The following is a 22,131-nucleotide window of genomic DNA, read 5'->3' on the forward strand; positions in this document are numbered from 1 at the left end:
ATGTTTCCGTCCAAAACCATTTGTTGGCATGATGACATAAGTGTAATGGTATTCAGCACATGACCCGGACCTCTAAGCATTTGATTAGCAGGTTAGAATCAAAAGTCACAATAGTGTGTGTGTATTATCCAGACAACAATGTGATAATAGATTCAACATTTAGAGTGTGCTCATGGATAATGCAAAGCTGTAATCGGTGCTTAGACCCAACCTGCTTTTCCTCACAAGCACCTAATCACTCACATACTTCCTGCCCCATGTCACCTTCAATAGGAATCTAACACAGATGAGAGTTTAAGCAAATTAATGTAACTGAGCCAATTGGCTTTTACCATTGCTGCTCTCTGTCGGATGGCTACTCTCATTCTGCAGTTTGGACATTTCAGATTATAAGACAAGAGGATAGAGTTGGTTCAGGGTTTGAGCTAGTCCATTAGAGTAAGCAATTCAGCAAAAGCAATTCAGAGTGTACCGGTTGCCAAGCTTTGTAAAACAAGGGAATTAAGCAAAGAAATCAACCATAACTTTTCAAACACACCTGCTACCTAGCTCGTGTTCTAACACAGAATAAGAATGTGTAACATTGGTTTTCAAATTATGTTGTAAAGAGTTTGGTTACAAGGAAGCACAGTCCGCCCTCTTTACTGACCTATCAAATAGTTGTGTCACTGTTGACCACTCGTTACTAAGTTTGCCATCAGGCATGGATCAGGCATCATGTGAGTGTTTTAAAGATTACCTGACAGACAGGACACGGTGTGTATTTTCTGATGGTGTTAAGTCTGGTTTCAAAGATATTACGAAGGGTGTCCCGCAAGGGTTAATTCGTGACGCAAGGGTCGATGTCGCTTGTCAATACTTCACAGAAGATGCATTTGAATGTTTTAAAAAAAGTCAATAAAAATGTGAAATTTCATGTGCCTTAATATAAAGCGTGTATGCCATCTGTAAATACAAATTAAATTGTTAAATTACGAGCCTTGTTGGTTTAGCCATGGAAAAAGGAATTTTCCCGCTAGCCATGATTGGCTGAGATAATGGATAGGCTGGATATGCCGAGAGATGAGTTTGGAATCATCTGCCACGTAGCAGCTTCTTCTGTCTATAACATGAGCTTTTCAAAAATATATCAGAAAGAACTGCAAAAGTGTTGCTAATGCTCTTCACCTTCTGGGAAACTGAGTTTTGAAATCAGTAGAATGTCCAGTGGAAGATGATAGCTAAGGAGATTCTGGCGTTTGATTGCAAATATGCTGAGGTAATCGAAAAGAGAACACACAGAAGGCTGTTGTATAAAATACCTATCTCTGGATTACATCTTCAAAAAAGGACAACCATGGCATCCGTGACAGACAGGGAGAAGTGTTCATCCATGTATACTGGTAATAGAGTCTAGCTAGCGACATTTTCAAATATTTTGTCAGAAAGTTGTTTTCATTGCAAGTTAATGTGTACTGTTAGCTAGCTAACTAACATTACATGTACGATCTGTGTCGTAATATTATTCATATCTCATTGAAAGTCATAGCCTCATGTTAGCTAACTAGCTAACGATAACCTAGTTGGTTAGATTTAACTATCTGTAGATTCATGCAGGGAAGTAATGTTATGAGGGGCGTTGGACTAGTAACCGGAAGGTTGTGAGTTCAAACCCCCTAGCTGACAAGGTACAAATCTGTCTTTCTGCCCCTGAACAGGCAGTTAACCCACTGTTCCCAGGCAGTCATTGAAAATAAGAATATGTTCTTAACTGACTTGCCTGGTTAAATAAAGGTAAAATTAAAAAAATTAAATTTTGAGTTGGGATTGTGGTTCATTGTTGAGCTAGATAGCTTGCTACATGTCCAAACAAGTCTCCACTATGCAATTAACCATTTCACTGTACCGTTCACACCGTCTGTAGATTCTGCAAGCGACAAATACACTTTGATTTGATTTGATATAGTGTGTGTTTACTAGAGATGATAATGTGACCTGTACCAGAGTAAAAATTAGGATATAACGTTAGGCCAATGAAACAGTGTCCAAGTAAAAAAAAATATCCGGTAGAATGCCCTGCTTTTATTTCGTCACACTCACAACCATAAGCTATTGTAATTGAATAGATTTTCCCCTCATCAATCTACACAAAATACACTATAACGACGAAGCAAAAACTGCAAAGCTATTTTCAGGTCTCTCTAGAGGTGTTTGATCAGGTTCAAAACTGGGCTCTGGCTGAGCCACTCAAGGACATTCAGAGACTTGTCTCGAAGCCAGTCCTGCTTTGTCTTGGCTGTGTGCTTAGGGTCATTGTCCTGTGGAAGGTGAACCATTGCTCAGTCCTGAGCACTCTGGAGCAGGTTTTTATTAACCATCTCTCTGTACTTTGCTATGTTCAGCTTTGCCTCAACCCTGACTAGTCTCCCAGTCCCTGCAGCTGAAAAATATCCCCACCACATGATTCTGCCACCACCATGCTTCACCATAGGGATGTTGCCAGGTTTCCTCCAGACCTGACGCTTGGCACTCAGGCCAACGAGTTCAATCTTGGTTTCATCAGACCATAGCAATCTTGTTTCTCATGGTCAGAGAGTCCTCTAGGTGCCTTTTGGCAAAATCCAAGCAGGCTTTCATGTGCCTGTTACTGAGGAGTGGCTTCTGTCTGGCCACTCTACCACAAATGCCTGATTGGTGGTGCTACAGAGATGGTTGTCCTTCTGGAATGTTATCCCATCCCCACAGAGGAACTCTGGAGCTCTGTCAGAGTGACCATCGGGTTCTTGGTCATCTCCCTGACCAAGTCCTTTCTCCCCTGAAGGCTCAGTTTGGCCAGGCGGCGAGCTCTAGGAAGAGTCTTGGTGGTTTCAAACTTCTTCCATTAAGAATGATGGAGGCCACTGTGGTCTTGGGGATATTCAATGCGTCAGATTTTTTTTGGTTCCCTTCCCCAGATCTGTGCCTCGACACAATCCTGTCTCGGAGCTCTACCACTAATTCCTACGATCTCATAGCTTGGATGGATGGTTACTGTCCGACGTACCGTCCCTCCCGATAATCGATAAGGTCCTGGATCGATACCTTCGGGCCCTCCGATAAGAGATGAAGAAGGCGGCGAGCAGAGGCCATGAAGCGGGAGGGCGAACCGAACCGACAACAACGTCCGCTGCTGGTACTAGATCAGAGGCATTGCTATGAGTGCAGCGACCCGGGAGGAGTCCATACCCTCTGCATCCCCCAGCTCCGGGGTAACCCGGATGGTGAGTTATGTCACCTCCTGTTGGGCGCACACCGAGATGGCGCCTCCAGTGGTTCCTGTACCAATCAATGGCATCGCCATAAAAAAAGCCATACTACGGTTTGCAACTGCACATGGGGACAAAGATCATACTTTTTGGAAAAATGTCCTCTGGTCTGATGAAACAAAAATAGAACTGTTTGGCCATAATGGCCATTGTTATGTTTGGAGGAAAAAGAGGGAGGCTAGCAAGCCGAAGAACACCATCCCAACTGTGAAGCACGGGGGTGGAAGCATCATGTTGTGGAGGTGCTTTGCTGCAGGAGGGACTGGTGCACTTCACAGAGTAGATGGCATCTTGAGGGAGGAGAATTATGTGGATATATTGAAGCAACATCTCAAGATGTCAGGAAGTTAAAGCTTGGTCGCAAATGGGTCTTCCAAATGGACAATGATCCCAAGCATACTTCCAAAGTTGTGGCAAAATGGCTTAAAGACAACAAAGTCAAGGTATTGGAGTGGCCATCACAAAGCCCTGACCTCAATCCCATAGAAAATGTGTGGGCAAAACTGAAAAAGTGTGTTCGAGCAAGGAGGCCTACAAACCTGACTCAGTTACACCAGCTCTGTCAGGAGGAATGGGCCAGAAATCAATCAACTTATTGTGGGAAGCTTGTGGAAGGCTACCCAAAACGTTTGACCCAAGTTAAACAATTTAAAGGCAGTGCTACCAAATACTAATTGAGTGTATGTAAACTTCTGACCCACTGGGAATGTGATGCAAGAAATAAAAGCTGAAATAAATCATTCTCTCTACTATTATTCTGAGATTCCAAATTCTTAAAATACAGTGGTGATCCTAACTGACCTAAGACAGGGAATTTTTACTAGTATTAAACGTCAGGAATTGTGAAAAACTGAGTTTAAATGTATTTGGCTAAGGTTCTCTCTCTCTCTCTCTCTCTCTCTCTCTCTCTCTCTCTCTCACACAGCTAATTCTAGCCAGAGCGAGATAAGATAAACCCTCTTAAATTGTCAAGCTAATTGTGTCCCGATTCAGGAAACTAGGTGCATGTCGCAAGTCACGATTTCACAGGAGAGCCATTTGAATGTAAAAAAAATTGAATGAATTATAGGTGAAATTATCTGTCTGTAAACAAGTGTTGGAAAAATGATTTGTGTCATGCACAAAGTAGATGTCGTAACCGACTTCCCAAAACTCTATTTTGTTAACAAGAAATGTGTGGAGTGGTTGAAAAACTAGTTTTATTGACTCCAACCTAAGTGTATGTAAACTTTCAACTTCAACTGTACATATTTGCAGAAATCCATTCAGATGTATTTTGTGGCTTTTGGCGAATGTGTTCAAATGATCAAAGGTCGCGCTGTTGCTACTGCAAGCCTGTGTGCAAAAAAGAAGTCTGCACAAGGTCTGTGCAGACTTCGGTCCAGGACAAGACAGATATTTTTAAGAGGTTTTATGACCATATCTAAGTTCTCGCAAAAAGTTTTTCTCATATTCTTCCTGGGAGTGTATATGAACAGGTTTTCATGTTGCTAAAACGCTGCCAGTTACTGTTTAAATTAAAAACATGAAACGTTAAAAGAGAGAGAGAGCAAGTGAGAGAGAGAGAGAGAGAGAGAGAGAGAGAGAGAGGAAAATGGAGGTAAAGAAAGTTAGAAAGGGTAGAGTAATTGTTTCTTACCTTGAAATTCTATTCCAGTTAAGAGCTGTTACTCCACATTCTATATTCCACATTCTTCATTTCACAGTGCGTTTTCTGTCTATGAAAAGGACACAAATTGCTCCAGCAGGAGTTATCTAACACCTTATAATTTATTCAGGTTCGAACGGCGATGACAGCATAATCAGCTAATTCAATAATACGGCCACCATCACTTTCTTTGAATTTTGGCTGATAAATCTCCCTCAACGCTGTATGATAACGAGGTAAATATACCAGGAAACCAGTAAGCTACAAACAATGACCTTGACTGTTTTTCCTCCTATAAATTCTCCCAATTTTTGCTATATTTTTTAAAACCCCAACGCTGCACACTGACAATTTTTTAGAGTGGCAGGGGAATTGGCACTCTTCTGCCGCAGCAAATTACCTCTGATGGCTGCTCTGCCGCGACCGGCGGGATTGAAAAACCAGGACCTTTTTAAATTTAACGCTGGCATTGGGTATGGAAAGGTAAATAGAGAAGGAAGAGTCAGAAAGTACAGTTCGGGTAAAGTAGCAAAACCTCAAGCCCTCCTTCACACCCATCCCGAATCCCAACAGAACAGACCAGGCAGGAGATGGTGAGTTCATAATTGGGGGACACATTCAGCAGACGTCCCTGACACATTAGGATAAAGGAATAGTTGTTTAGGAATGATCATTCTTTTTGGAACGGGGCTGTGTGAGTGTGTGTGTGCGTGTGGACTGACTGTGAGTCGACACACACCTGGAGAATCACTCAGCGTCCATCAGTGTCTCTGACCCAGAGCCAGGAAGCCCCCACACTTGAGAGAGCGTGTGTGTGTGTGTGTGTGTGTGTGTGTGTGTGTGTGTGTGTGTGTGTGTGTGTGTGTGTGTGTGTGTGTGTGTGTGTGTGTGTGTGTGGACCTAGAAGCACACCGACAGGACTGGAGCACAGCGCAGAAATAAAGATACACGGTCTGCTGGTCTTTTATGACTTTATTACGGCAAGATGATGTCCAGTTTATGAACTCCAATCATATAAAAGAGCTTAGTCAGGATGGAGAGGAGTTTAGAGGGTCTGTGCTCTTGGGAATACACAGTGGCATCATTTTTGTTTTAGTGGCAGATGTTAAGTGCATGCCAGGTTGGTCATATGTCTCTTCTAAAAGTTTTGGCAAAAAAAGGAAACTTTAAACTTTAATTTCACTTTATGATTTTGATTCCAGTTTATTAATGAGGTTAGAGAAGTCTATAAGGACAATTAGCATTGGACTCCTCTACTTACTACATTGGACCTGCGAGTCACTCGACAGTCACAGATAGCACCATACCAGCTCTTCTAAATGCCACAGTAAGTACTTTAGAACGAGGCCACTGCCAAGAGGCCCTACTTATGGTGTTAAATGTCCCCAAACCTCTGCCAAAAGAGAAGAACAATTTCTTCTGCTTTTTTCCTGACCAATTTAAGACTGTTGGAGCATGAGTCTGCTGATTTAAAGCCGACAGACAAACATTCACTGTTTGTCTTTGTACCTCGCTGCAAATTTATTCTGATACACCTCTCATCCATCTTGTGAGTCTGTCCGACGTTGTTTTATTTGTTGTCATTGGACTACTTGTGTTAAAAAGGCCATGAAGAGGAACGACAATTCCCTCTGTTTTCGTTGTTGCACACATCCGTAGCCAAGGTAACAGAATACCCCTCGGAACCCCTGGAATGAGAATTAGAGGGTTCATTCATAGAACCTTCTAGAATGACTGAACGGTCTACGCTCAGTGCCTGGAGAAGTACAGACAAGGACAGTTATCCAGACTATATTATGTTTGGGCAGTCTTTCGTGTGAGTTTGTGTGGCTGTGTGTCTGTGTCTGTGTGTGTGTCTATCTTCTCTTCTGGTTAAGTCATCTCTGTCCCGGCTCTAGGCCAAATTATCAGGCTGTGTGAGCTGCATGTTGTTATGTGTATTCAGACTACTGTTCAGCCAAATGGACACATATCCTCTCCAACAGACAAAACAATGATAATTTAGGGGTCGATTCAGACTTAGGTATTTGGTATTCAGACTTACCTTATTCAGTTGTCTAATGCAGTGTGCAGGTGTGGCTACCTTGCGCGCTCTGAATAAATGTCATTCAACCACTCAAAACCGTGGAATTTTAATTCAATAGGGTTTTCAGTACATTTATCTTAAGTCATCCCTTTTAAAAGGGTGTACTTTTTAGTTAGAATTTTGTCAACACTCAGTAGAATATATCGACAGAACGGGTTCAGAATTTTAGGGATCAATGAAAGAAAGCTAACTAAATATATGCATATTCGTCTCCGTTTCAGCATCAGTTTGTAGATTTAAAAATACTCAGATCTCATAGATTATTTAGGTTTAGGAAAGTATTTCTGAATCATAAAATGCAGGTTTGGAGAACCTTTATGTACGAAAGGAAGAGAACTGCGTTTTGATTTGTAAGTCGCTCTGGATAAGAGCGTCTGCTAAATGACTTAAATGTAAATGTTGATTCATTCTGAAAATTCCCACATTCAGTTCTTCGACAAATGGTAATGTTGGAAGATTAGTGTGCATAGAATGATTGTAGGGAGAATAGTGTACAAGAGTAGGCCATACCCTCGTCTTTTGCCTGCAATAACAATGGAATTGTAAAATGACAAGGCCAAATATTGCGCCATGCATTCAAACTGTTAAGACTTGGTCTGAGCTCCGCTCCATAATGTTTTAATTAGCTTACATGTCTTATTTAAAAAAAAAAATATTATCAACAGCTACTAATGATCCTCAGTAACAACCACACGGCTGTGACAGGATTTACAGAGGAAGCAAACTAAACAAAGTCATTAAATGGAATGATAATGTAGGATATACCAACTGAAGGGAACTAACAGTAAATTGGTAGTTGAATATGTGTGTTTTTTAAACCTACTGTTGGCCGATTCTGATAGTGGCTAATAATTAACATGATAGAAATAGGAAACAGAGAAGGTTGTGGTAGTCTGCAATTAAGACATCTGAGAATTTAATAGAAATGCTGCATATTTGCACTGCATTTCATGAAATGCGGCAGGGTAGCCTAGTGGTTAGAGCGTTGGACTAGTAACCGGAAGGTTGCAAGTTCAAGCTGACATGGTACAAATCTGTCATTCTGCCATGAACAAGCAGTTAACCCACTGTTCCTAGGCTGTTATTGAAAATAAGAATTTGTTCTTAACTGAACTGCCTGGTTAAATAAAGGTAAAAATATATATGCATATGCTTCCTTTTATTGCCATATGACATACTGTATGCGCTCATGTTTTACTAGGCAGTTAGTCTGTTTTGTCTGTCACCGAGATAAATAAATAATGAAACAATCAGCCTCTAAAGAATAATTCTGGAAAACAAAGTTATTATATATATTATATATTATTATTATTATTATATTATCCTCTGTCAAGTTAAATATTGGAGCAAGGATCTAAGATGTAACATAACACAGTAAAATTAAATTTGGCCGCTGTGTGGCTGTTGCTCTTCAGTCCCCTTAATAAGAGTCAGTCCCCTTGATTCCTCCTGGCTACCCCAACCCCGGCCAACAGCTCCGCACCCCCCGCAGCTACTTTCCCAAGCATCCCCAGCTTCTCCTTCAGTCAAATCCAGATAGCAGATGTTCTGAAAGAGCTGCAAAACCTGGACTCATACAAATCGGCTGGGCTGGACAATCTAGACCCTTTCTAAAATTATCCACCCCCATTGTTGCAACCCCTATTATCAGTCTGTTTAACCACTTTTTCGTATCCCTAAAGATTGGAAAGCTGCCACGGTCATCCCCCCTCTTCAAAGGGGGTGACACTCTAGACCCAAACTGTTATAGACCTATATCCATCCTGCACCTCAGCCACGCTCAAGGTACTAAACGATATCATTACCGCCATCGATAATAAATAGTACTCCGCAGCCGCCTTCATCGACCTGGCGAATGCTTTCGACTCTGTCAATCACCACATTCTTATCGGCAGACTCAACAGCCTTGGTTTCTCAAATGACTGCCTAGCCTGGTTCACCAACTACTTCTCAGATAGAGTTCAGTGTGTCAAATCGGAGGGCAGTTGCTATGGGGGTGCCACAGGGTTCAATTCTCGGGCCGACTCCTTTCTCTGTAAATGTCAACAATGTCGCTCTTGCTGCGGGTGATTCCCTGATCCACCTCTACACAGACGACACCATTCTGTATACATCTGACCGTTCTTTGGACACTGTGTTAACCTGTTACTCCTACCCCCTACTTTTTCGAACATTCTGTTAAAAATCGCGCAACATTTCAGCGCCCTGCTGCTCATGCCAGGAATATAGTATATGCATATGATTAGTATGTGTGGATAGAAAACACTCAGACGTTTATAAAACTGGTTAAATCACGGCTGTGACTATAACAGAACGTGCGTTTCATCAAAAAGCGCAGGAAAATCTGATCACTGAAAATGGATATATATCCATTCACCACTTCAACCCATTGATAAAGGCGAACCACAATAAATGGGGCTGAGGTTGCAATACCTACAGCTTCCACACGATGTCAACAGTCCTGTCATTTGCCTAGGCTTTGTTTCTTGGTCAAACGAAGAAGAGACAAGCCATTTCTTCAGGTCTCCGACCGGATATTTTGGTTGAGATTTACCCGGACATTATTTCCAGACGGACAGCTAAAGAATATACATCGCCTCGTGATCAGTTTGGTCGCTTATTACATTTAACATTTAAGTCATTTAGCAGACGCTCTCATCCAGAGCGACTTACAAATTAACGTGTACTAATACCTAAAGTTGCATTACAAAAGTATTTCGAAGTGTTTTGTGAAAGTTTATCGTCAACTTTTTTAATTTAAAAAAATGACGTTACGTTATAAGACGCTATTTTTTTCCGTTTATCACACAGTCTTCATAGATCGATATCTAGGCTATATATGGACCAATTTAATCGAAAAAAAGACCCAATAGTGATTATGGGACATCTAGGAGTGCCAACAGAGAAGATGGTCAAAGGTAATGAATGTTTTATATTTTATTTGTGCGGTTTGTGTAGCGACGACTATGCTAATTATTTTGTTTACGTCCCATGCGGGTCTTTTTGCTATCAGATAATAGCTTCTCATGCTTTTGCCGAAAATAATTTTAAAAATCTGACTTGTTTCCTGGATTCACAACGAGTGTAGCTTTAATTCAATACTCTGCATGTGTATTTTAATGAACGTTTGAGTTTTAACTAGTACTATTAGCATTTAGCGTAGCACATTTGCATTTCCAGATGTCTAGATGGGACGTCTGCGTGTCAGGTAGGAGCAAGAGGTTAACAAACCTCCAAAAGAGCTTCAATACCATACAATACTCCTTCCTTAACGTCCAACTGCTATTAAATGCTAGTAAAACTAAATGCATGCTTTTCAAACGATCACTGCCTGCCCGACTAGCATCTCTACTCTGGACGGTTCTGACTTAGAACATGTGGACAACTACACATATTAAACATGTCTAATCCAAAATTAAATCTAGAATCAGCTTCCTATTTTGCGACAAAGCATCCTTCCTCACTCTGCCAAACATATCCTCGTAAAACTGACTATCCTACCGATCCTGGACTTCGGCAATGTCATTAACAAAATAGCCTCCAACACTCTACTCAGCAAATTAGATGCAGTCTATCACAGTGCCATCCGTTTTGTTACCAAAGCTCCATATACCACCCACCGCTGCGACCTGTATGCTCTCGTCAGCTGGCCCTCGCTACATATTCGTCACCAGACCCACTGGTTCCAGGTCATCTATAAGTCTTTGATATGTAAAGCTCCGCCATATCTGAGCTCACTGGTCATGATAACAACACCCACCCGTAGCAAGTGCTCCAGCAGGTATATCTCACTGGTCATCCCCAAGGCCAACACCTTCTTTGGCCGCCGTTCCTTACAGTTCTCTGCTGCCAATGCCTGGAACGAATTGCAAAAATCGCTGAAGTTGGAGTGTTACGAATCCCTTTTGGCCCGACGGTCTAGGGGGGATGGTAATGAGACCCGTAACATAACTCATGCAAATTATTATTGTGACAAAGTAAAAGTGTGCACGAAATAACCACGACAACAGAAATCTACCGTCAAACTCTAGGTTTATTTATAAACACACGGTAATGGGGGGAGCAGGAAAAGGGGCTGAACTGGACCCAAGGAAAGAAACAATAAGTATTCAAAAACACCCCTAAGCTAGACTAGCCTACTTTAACAACAGCTAACTAACTAACCAAAAATACAGTGGGTGGTCAACCCAGTTCTAACTAGTGTATTTAACAAAGTTCACCTACGGGTAGTGTATGCCCATGGGCGACTTGTCTTGGTTTCCCCCTTTTCCCACCAGCAACAAACAAATACCATAACCAAAAATAATACTCACAGGTGATGACAAAGTGCTATGAAGTGCTTTAAACAAAAGAGAGGTTAAGACACAAAGCGAGAGTGAAACACAGAGACCTACAGACATGGCATTACAGAGAGATTGATTGAGCTGAGCTGAGCTGAGCTGAGCTGAGCTGAGCTGAGCTCTAGAACAAACAAATGATGGGGTTTTTAAACCATGGGGAAGGAACTGTGATAGGTCAGGAAATAGGTCAGGAAATAGGAGGAGGTGTGTCTTCTGATTGATGATTGATTGTTGACTGATTGGGGAGTGATGGTTTTCACCTGTGAGGGGAGAAGGAGAGAAAAGAAACACACACACAGGATACACACAGACACAGGATAACTGTATCCGTAACATGGAGACTTATATCTCCCTCACTAACCTTAAACATCAGCTATCTGAGCAGCTAACCGATTGCTGCAGCTGTACACAGCCCATCTGAAAATAGCCCATCCAATCTACCTACCTTATCCCCATATTGTTGTATTTACTTTTTTGCACACCAGTATTTCTACTTGTACATCATCATCTGCACATCTATCACTTGTGTTAATTTGCTAAATTGTCATTTCTTTACTACTATGGCCTATTTATTGCCTTACCTCCTCACGCCAGTTGCTCACACTGTATATATACTTTTTTATTGTGTTATTGACTGTATGTTTGTTTATTCCATGTGTAACTCTGTGTTGTTGTTTGTGTCGCACTGCCTTGCTTTATCTTGGCCAGGTCGCAGTTGTAAATGAGAACTTGTTCTCAACTGGCCTACCTGGTTAAATAAAGGTGAAAGAAAAAGAAAAGAAAGAAAAAAAGAGACTCTTAAATCATTTTTCAGACCCCTAACAAAGCCCTGGGCTTCTATTGGTCTCTTATCTGGTCTTAAATTGCTGAAGTTACTAATGTCCTGTGGAGACAGAGATAGACAGCCAGAGAGAGTGTGAGTACTGCTACTGAAGCGGAACCATTATCTCTGATGGGAAGACTGGCGCTACTGCTTAGGTTTAAGAGCTGTCACTAGTGCTACTGACAAAAGCTTGAAATGAACAGCTCTTATCCAGAGTGACTTAAGTAATTGCATACATTGTGACTCGTTTCAGGAAATGAAGTGTATGCCGCGGGTCACTACTTCACAGGAGCGCCATTTGAACATAAACTTGTTTTTTTAACAAAGTGCGTTTTTTGACATAAATGCCTTGTGGAACATATGAACTTTCATGTGCCTTTAACCTCTCTCGCCAACAGCCAGTGAAAGTGCAGGGTGCCAAATTCAAAACAACAAAAATCTCATAATTAAAATTCCTCAAGCATACAAGTATTTTACACCATTTTAAAGATAAAAATCTCTTTAATCCAGCCACAGTGTCTGATTTCAAAAAGGCTTTACAGCGAAAGCACCACAAACGATTATGTTAGACCACCACCAAGTCACAGAAAAACAGAGTCACAAAAAGCACAAATAGAGATAAAATGAATCACTAACCTTTGATGATCTTCATCAGATAACACTCATAGGACTTCATGTTACACAATACATGTATGATTTGTTCGAGAAAGTGCATATTTCTATAAAAAAATCTCATTTTACATTGGCGCATTACGTTCAGTAGTTCTAAAACATGCAGTGATTTTGCAGAGAGCCACATCAATTTACAGAAATACTCATCATAAATGTTGATGAAAATACAAGTGTTATTCATAGAATTAGAGATATACTTCTCCTTAATGCAACCGCTGTGTCAGATTTCAAAAAAACTTTACGGGAAAAAGCAAACCTTGCAATAATCTGAGTACAGCGTTCAGACAACAAAGATATCTGCCATATTGTGTAGTCAACATTAGTCAGAAATAGCATTATAAATATTCCCTTACCTTTGATGATCTTCATCAGAATGCACTCCCAGGAATCCCAGTTCCACACTAAATGTTTGATTTGTTCGATAAAATTCATAATTTATGTCCAAATAGCTTCTTTTGTTAGGGCGTTTGGTAAACAAATCCAAACACGCTTCCAGCCGAACGTCGGACGAAAAGTTCAAAACGTTATCTTCAATAATATAGAGATAATCTTCAATCATCTTCAATAATATTCCAACCGGAGAATTCCTATGTCTGTAGAAAAGCAATGGAACGAGAGTTAACTCTCTCGTGACCACATGTCACGAGCCTGTGAGACTCTGCCAGACACCTGGCTCAATCCCCTCTCATTCAGCCCCCCTTCATAGTAGAAGCCTCAAACAAAGTTCTAAAGAATGTTGACATCTAGTGGAAGCCTTAGGATGTGCAATATGACCACATTTACACTGTATATTGGAATGGCAAAGAGTTGAAAAACTACAAACCTCAGATTTCCCACTTCCTGGTTGGATTTTTCTCAGGTTTTCACCTGCCATATGAGTTCTGCTATACTCACAGACATCGTTCGTCAAATGGTTAAATTTGTGAGCCTAGTTGGTTTAGCCAAAGAAAAGGTCAGCAACCTTTCCTCTAGTCATGATTGGCTGAGATAAAGAGTGGGCTGGACATGCCGAGAGATGAGTTCAGATTGGTCTGCCATGTAGCACGCTTCTGTCTATTTGAGCTGGTCAGTATGTCTAGGTAATCCAGTCTAATGTGTCTTTTTAAAAAAATATATCACGTAGTACAACTGCATAAGTGTTGTTCTCCACTTTCTGGAGGACGGAGTTTTGAAATGAGTGGAATTAGAGTATGATAGCTAAGGACACCGGTCTCCAGATTACATCTTCAAACTAAGGGCAGCCATGGTATCCAACAGGAGACGCATCCATCCATGAATGATTTATCTGGGAAAGATAGTCTAGCTAGCTCCATTTTCAGAAATGACACGTTTCTAATTTCAAGTTAAAGTGGCTGGCTCGCTAGCTAACATTACATGTATTATCTATTTCTTATCTCAGAGCCATTTGCTTTGCTAGTTATAGCCTAATGATAGCTGGCTAACATTGAACCTGGTTGGTTAGCTACCTGCAGATTATTGCAGGGTAGTAACATTATGAGTTGGGATTATGGTTCTTTCTTTTACCTAGCTAGCTAGCTACATGTCTTATCAAAATACTCTACTATGCAAGTAACCATTTCAATAGAATGTCACTGTGACAACTGTTGATAGACGTTGCTGGTATATTCACTCTGGCTATCTACTCCAATTTTAGACCACCCTCGTCTGAGTGTGCCATTTACGAATGCTCAACACCTGTTGAATATCAGTAAACGTTGGCAAAAAAAGTGTAAATTGTTGCCAGCAGCACAGTTGCAGTCACCAATGCTTTGGATAACACAAAAACAGCCTAACCAACTCCAGGGGGAGTAAAATGGTCAGTGAGCTGATCTCTCATTTACCACCTTTTCTGTTTGGTCATCAAAATCTTTCAACTTTGAAAATGTATATTTGTTATATAATTGGGATTATATAACTCCAGGTTAATTACTCTGACTAACGACCCTTTAAATCTCTGCTTGGCCCATTTGAACCCGAAATACAAAAGGAGGAAAACTCGGAGGAGTTAAACAGAGTTCTTTTTAATAAGTGCTCATATTGTAGATGGACACAGCGCAGCGCTGGCGGTTGTCTTAAATAAAGTATGGCAGGAACTGAGGCAACACGTTTACACCAGCAAAGCAAACTGACTAAACCCAACAATTGGAACAAGAAAACAATCCGCAATTGATCAGGGTGTGTGTGTGTGTTTGTGGCCCTGGTCCTGTCCCGGACCCAAAACTAAGCTGTTTACATTTCCACTCTTCAAAATGGGGAGCGACTCAAAAGTGAATATCCCATCTTCGAGTATTTGCCACCACAAAAGAGGTGTGTGAGTACGTTTGTGTGTGTGTACGTTTGTGTGTGTGTACGTTTGTGTGTGTGTGTGTGTGTGTGTACGTTTGTGTGTGTGTACGTTTGTGTGTGTGTGTGTGTGTGTACGTTTGTGTGTGTGTGTGTGTGTGTGTGTGTGTGTGTGTGTGTGTGTGTGTGTGTGTGTGTGTGTGTGTGTACGTTTGTGTGTGTGTGTGTGTGTGTGTGTGTGTGTGTGTGTGTGTGTGTGTGTGTGTACGTTTGTGTGTGTGTGTGTGTGTGTGTGTGTGTGTGTGTGTGTGTGTGTGTGTGTGTGTGTGGGTGTGATCAAGGGAGCAAATCGGAGCCAAAGAGCGCGATATAGCTATGTTGTTTGTGTTAGCCAGAAGGAAATATAGAAAACATCTTGGTTCCCGATATGACAAAAACATTAAAAGAAAAGCTTTCTTTTGTACAACCAAATCAAAAGATGTTTGATGTGAATGGCATGTTATAAGAAGGGTGCAGTCACCTTGTTTTTGTGATTTCACTAGTTTAAAAAAAAAATCAAATTTAATCAAATATTACATGGACACACCTGGCCTGCACACATGCGTACTGGAAATGGCTCGAGTCGCACAAACTGTAACTTTTTTGTGATTTCACTTTCAGTTTTTGAGAAACTTACCCAAAACCGGGAATCAAAAAACATTAACAAAGGCAATTTTTTAATATTTTTTATATCCTTTTAGAAACAGCAAAACTCTCAGTATAGTGATACAGGTCTTTAAATGTGGCATACATAAAATGTGTGTCATTCCGAAATGTATCCGCAAAAGTTCGGAATGACACAATTTCATGTGTACAACATTAAAAACAAGTGAAATCATAAAAAGAGGTGTCTGGAACATATAACCTGCCATTTCCATCAGAAATAGAGATTTGGTTGTAAAAAAAAGAAAAAAAAAGAAGGAAACTTCTCCTTTTAACATGTTAAGCAGTAGACTGGAGCAGGGTCTGCTAGAGTCGTTATCAGTCTCCAGGCACAGATGTCTGCCCTGTGAAAAGCCAAGTGCATCTCCCTGGAGGTGTGTGTTAGAGCTCTGCTACCCCACCTGAGCCCGATGGGTCCTGACATTCCACATCATGTTAGGGATGGGTAGGGCCTGTTTTGTCGCCAATAACTAAGGTACAGGTGGGGCACGGGTATCACTACATTGATCACCTGCTCTGCTGCGCGGTGTGGTCATATCTTACTAAGATCATGACATGATGTCAGAAGTGCTTTCACAGAAAATAATAATGTTTCTTGAGTTTTGTTCGTTGTTTAGATTGACAAAAAGTAGCTAGCTGACAGCTAACTGCTCTCTAATGTCTGGTAATTGAGCAGAGCAGGCCAAGCAAAAGGTTTCTCTTAGATAATACAGCCAAAAAAGAAAAATTGTCTATATCGTAAGAATTCATGAAAACAAAAATGTGTTTTTTGGTCTTAATTTAAGGTTAGTAGTGTGGTTAACGTTAGAGTTAAGTTTTTGGGTTAGGTTTAAAATAAGATTTAAGAAAACAAATGGTAAAAAATAGGCTGGTTTATGACTTTGTGGCTGTGGAGACGTTGCTATGGAAATACATGCACGCAGAGTGAGCTGTGCGCAGGGAGTGGGTGACACATAGAGAGGAGTAGCTAATGGATTTACGTAATAATGGAGGAAGTTATTTCTGCCTTACCTTTGGCAGAAGAGATTGGGCCTGTGCAGGGCTCGTGTGTGTGTGTGTGTGTGTGTGTGTGTGTGTGTGTGTGTGTGTGTGTGTGTGTGTGTGTGTGTGTGTGTGTGTGTGTGTGTGTGTGTGTGTGTGTGTGTGTGTGTGTGTGTGTGTGTGTGTGTGTGTGTGTGTGTGTGTGTGTGTGTGTGTATGATTTTGTCTGCCTGACATGCAAAGGAGTTTGGATAGTTGCGTGAACAATAGCATTTTTGCAAAGACATTACAATTACAACATCAACAACAATCGCGACGACAGAAATGTACAGCGTCCATATATTTCATTTGCCGACAAATGTATCTTGTTCAGTAAATGGCTTTTAAAAGCAGAATTCTACCCTTGTCTTGATTTGAAACAAATGACTTCTGTAACACTTGGCCTGATAGCTTTTGTAATCAGATACGGTATATTCATAAAGCATATGTCAAACCTCCATCTGCCACAGTTGAAGCCCTTTCACAGTCCTTAGGCTCGGACGCATCTTGTTGAATTGTTCATTCACTGACATTATATTAGAATGGTCCGTTTCAGTCTCCTGGTGTGATTGGCGTGGGTCTTTGAAGAAGAGAGTATTGTGTTAACCAAACGGTTGAAGGCTTATAGTAAAGAGTCTCTTTTCTTTGTTTGTTCATTAATAACTTGTTTGCTCCCTCTCTATTTAGTAATTGACAACATTGTTGATTGATGAAAACTTGCATACATGAGCCCGACCACAGTCATAAACACACCCGTACAAACTTGCGCGCGCGCGCGCGCACACACACACACACACACACACACACAAAACTTTTCTGGTTGAACAGAACAAAAGCAGAAAATATGTATTTCATTGTCTCCCTCAACATGAAACATGTACAACCGTGCACAGAAGAAAAACAGAATGTCATTGAAACTGAATCAACTTCGATATAGAATATTGTCCTCGTTTTGTTCTATGAATGACTGAATTTTAAAAAAATTATGTGAACTCAAAAGAGCAGAAAATCCCAACACTACATAGAAATGGACTTAAACACTTGTGGCCTAAAGTTTTCAAATTATGTGACAGATTGAACAGGGTGTCTGATGGAGCGCCACAAGGGATCAATGGAAAGTGAGAATGTCTGACACTTCCCAAAATGTCTGTCTGAAACAGTCATCCAAAGGAAGTCGGTGCGTGACACACACAACCTAAACAGGATACTGAGAACTTAGTGTGTTTTATAAACAAGAGTAAAGAAACAAGGGACAATATTCAAATCAGATCAGCAGTAACCCGTGGTGAACCACAAACACATAACTTATCATTGCTTTTGTTTAAGCGGTGTAACTGGTTTGGAGCTGTCAAATCCACAAGCGGCTCCCAGCGATATAATTATCACAGGGAGTAGAAATCCTGTGCAGCTGTTTTACAAGTTCAAACACTGGAATGTGTGATGTAATCTACACCTTGATTAGGCTGCTGATTAAAATGTATTATTTTGTTTAATGATTTTCAATTAGTGTCATGATTTCTATATGGCCTACACATTTTTTGTTCTGAATTAAATCTTGGCCAAGAGCTGCCAGCTCTATGGTTCCTGTGTGTGTTGATGTCACCGCCGTCGCTCAGGGGAGGCTGGTTTGGAGGGTAAATTACGATTGTTATCTCTTTACATTAGTCCAAGAAGCATCCAGATTCATCTTGCCTCTTCCGATAAAAGAACGAGTGAGGTCTGCTGAGTGCACTGCACTTTCTTCCTTCCCTCCTTATCCCCCTCCTTCACCGCATCGTCTTCCTCTTCCTAGTTCCATGGTGACGAGTTTAAGCAGTAGGATCTGCTATGTCCACTCCTTTCTCTTTCTCCTTTTCCTCCTGTCCCCTCTGAACCTGGGAGTGAAACAGAGGACAAAGGACCATTAACACAGTGGCTGTAAATCTGAGTGGCAAGACAGGTCTCTCCAGAGCTTCTAGAGAAATGCCAAAGCGTAGAGGTGGCACAGAAAAACCTTGTTCATCTCCTGTACACAAACTCAACCCCCACCCACCCATACACACACACTCAAGCAAATAGCACCGGCTTCATCTGTATATCAACGCCTCTATCTCTGCTATTGTTTGCACCTACACGTCTGCCATATGTATTCTCTAGTTATTCCTAACAGCTTTGTTAACACACAGAACTAGATAGTGGTTATCTGGCACAGTGTGTGTTTGGAGGTGATGGACACAGCCTATGTGTGGAGGATCAGACCTTCTGTTAGCCTGCCCAGATGGAGGTGCACACACAAACACACACACAGAGGGTTTAATCTCAGTGTAATAATGTTAACTTGGGCAGGAGGGCAAAGCTGACACACTAACAATGCCCAGATGACCTAAGGGTAGATGGATGGTGATTGATTATAGTTACTATGCCCTTGCAGAGTTTTAGTACCGTAGTGCACTTGACTTTTAAATACTTTAAAAGGTTCCCATGACCATTAAGAACTTACAGATTGTTCTTCAAACAGTCACTATTTACAGCCAGCATTTTTCTTCTTTTTTTTAAACTTCTGAGTCAATGGAATATCATGAGCACTGCGGCATAGAGGAGAAGACGAGGTCATTATGGCAATAGAAATATACACGTTTACAGTGTGTGTGTGTGTGTGTGTGTGTGTGTGTGTGTGTGTGTGTGTGTGTGTGTGTGTGTGTGTGTGTGTGTGTGTGTGTGTGTACATGTGCAGTACTCCTGTTTAACAAGTGTCCGGACAAAACTGTTTCCACATGCAGATGAGTTTACAGGAGTTCCTAACTGGAACAACTAACACCACCCAGTGCCCTAAATGAGAGACTTTCCCCTATCGTTACAGAAGAAACACACAAACACAGAGAGAGAGCGAGAGCTTAGCATGGGTTTTACAGAGGGCCTTGTAAAGAGTCTTATTTTCCACACGGTTTGTGCTGTCGCTGTTGGCATGAGAAGTGCTGAGAGGAGCTCTCTATAAAATGTATGCTCTCACTGTGGCTGTATCTCACTAATACACATCAGCCCAGCAGGCTGCGTTTACACAGGCATTCCAAATCTGATCTTTTGACACATTTTTGGCTGATGGTCAAAAGACACATTTGTGGAAAATGATCAGAATTAGGCTGCCTGTGTAAACGCAGCCTCTGACACACCTTACTTTACTAATCAATGGCTTGATGATCAGTTGATTCGTTGAATCAGGTGTGATTGTGCTGGGATGGAACTCATTCTACACACCCGTGAGACAGAGAGGACATCACTTTTGACTCTTCAGAGAAAGATTGGAAATGGAAGTGAGAATAGATTGAGCTGTCAATTGCTATATTATTGGTGGAGAGTTCCACTTTCTTTTCCCATCTGTCCCTCTCGCTACCATGGTATAATCAGAGCGAATGAGGATCAGAGAAGTGGCATTCCCAACCCCAACTCTCCCTGCCATACGGCTACACTACCCATCCCTGCTGCTCACAGATTACCTGCACCGTCTTCATTGTCATTCTAATAATCACTGTCTCTATTCTGATACAATGTCGTCTCTCTATTCTGTTACAATGCTGTCTCTCTCTTATGACAGCATTCTCTGTTTATTCTAATCCGAGCTACCCATTCCGTTAGAGTCTAGAGCAGTTTTTGGGTTGCGATCCACCAAGAGCTTCCAGAGTTTCCCTTTGACCTGAAAAAACATAAACAGTGTTTGTGGTTATAATTTCTTTCCATGATCCATGAAAGAATCCCTCACAACTCACACTCTGTACCAAGGAGTCCCGATCATCCCACACACAGTAGCTTCATATCAGCTGTAAGAAGGGCTAGTCTTTCACTGGACCTCAACAGCTGGGCAGTAACACCAAGGGGTCGCTAAATGTCATTTCTGCAAGCCATGACACCCACCACCTCAGATTGTTCTGAAATCTTTTTGGTAGTTATAAACATATAAGATTAGCACATTATTTTGTGTAAAATATCATTTTATTTCTGAGAAATTAAGCTAATTGATTGCACCCAAATTGGCCATTTCAATGTATGGCATTCATAGTATTCAACAAATATAGTACCTAACATCCGATTTGGACCTAACTTTTTTCTAACAATGAGTAAGACATGAGGAATCCAAAGAAATTGTTGAAAGACACCCACGGACCCCCCACACCCCACGCCAAACCCAACTCACACTGTACCAGGGAGTCCCAATCTCACACACACACAGTAGCTTCATATCAGCTGTAAGGGCTAGTCTTTCTCTAGATCGCAACAGCTGGGCATAAGCACCAATGGAAATGAGAAATGCTTTGTCCTATAAGTGTATTCAGGAAATGTATCCAGGAAATGTTGGTCTTTGCATTAGCATTATACATACTCCTGTTGTCTTTTAAAGGTTATGGATGTGGTTATAATTGCCAAGCTGTATTCATTTCCTGAGTTGGAGAAAGACCTTTAACCATTAGGCTCATGCACACAAGTAAACAGACAAAATAAAGCACAGAGAGAGAGTCTGACAAATTAGTTCCAGCCACCAGGCAGAAGCACCCAGCCAGTGTATCCAATGTCTAATGCTTCTGAGTTAGGAGTTAGGCCTCAGCACTGAGAAGTGCTTGGTCATGCACAGACATTCCGACATGACGTAATGGTGGAACACTGACTTGAAATTAGAATGTCTGATGTCTCATTTGTGATTCATTCCAGTCTAATTCTATGGTTAGACCCAAGGACTGTATGGTTGGAGAAAAATGAGGAAATATAGAGTGTTGAGACATGGTCAGCAGCTCTGGGGAGGTGTGATTTTGGAGTTCTTCTCTGCTTATCCCTGCTTAGGACTAAATACCCTCTAGGGAGAAATATTTATTCGCAGAGGGACACGTGTGTGTGTGTGTGTGTGTGTGTGTGTGTGTGTGTGTGTGTGTGTGTGTGTGTGTGTGTGTGTGTGTGTGTGTGTGTGTGTGTGTGTGTGTGTGTGTGTGTGTGTGTGTGTGTGCGCATGTGTGTGTGTGTGCGCATGTGTGTGTGTGTGCGCATGTGTGTGTGTGTGTGCGCATGTGTGTGTGTGTGTGCGTGTGCGTGTGTGTGTGTGTGTGTGTGTGTGTGTGTGTGTGTGTGTGTGTGTGTGTGTGTGTGTGTGTGTGTGTGCACTGTAAAAAATGTTTTGCTCAAATACTAATAGCAAGTTGAACTCTAAGTCAATAAAAAGTTGTTATTACTTCAAATGTTTGTGGTACTGACTCAAAACTAAATGAGAAGTCACACCAACAGTTTTTTAAAGATATAACAACAAATGAAAA

General features: G+C 41.3%; 1 protein-coding gene across 3 annotated transcripts in view; it reads right to left on the reverse strand.

Annotated features, from left to right (window-relative positions):
• Positions 1 to 14,854: 14,854 nt before the first annotated feature.
• The window catches only part of LOC118357421 (urotensin-2 receptor), an 80,076-nt gene continuing 72,799 nt past the window's right edge, over positions 14,855 to 22,131 (reverse strand). For all 3 annotated transcript variants that reach the window (XM_035734496.2, XM_035734494.2, XM_052478176.1), the window contains one exon: positions 14,855 to 18,732. In XM_035734496.2, coding sequence (XP_035590389.2) covers positions 18,667 to 18,732 — 66 coding nt within the window. In that variant the 3' untranslated portion in view covers positions 14,855 to 18,666. The remainder of the gene's footprint in view (positions 18,733 to 22,131) is intronic.

Source organism: Oncorhynchus keta, chromosome 24, assembly GCF_023373465.1.
Source record: "Oncorhynchus keta strain PuntledgeMale-10-30-2019 chromosome 24, Oket_V2, whole genome shotgun sequence".
Lineage (NCBI taxonomy): Eukaryota > Metazoa > Chordata > Actinopteri > Salmoniformes > Salmonidae > Oncorhynchus > Oncorhynchus keta.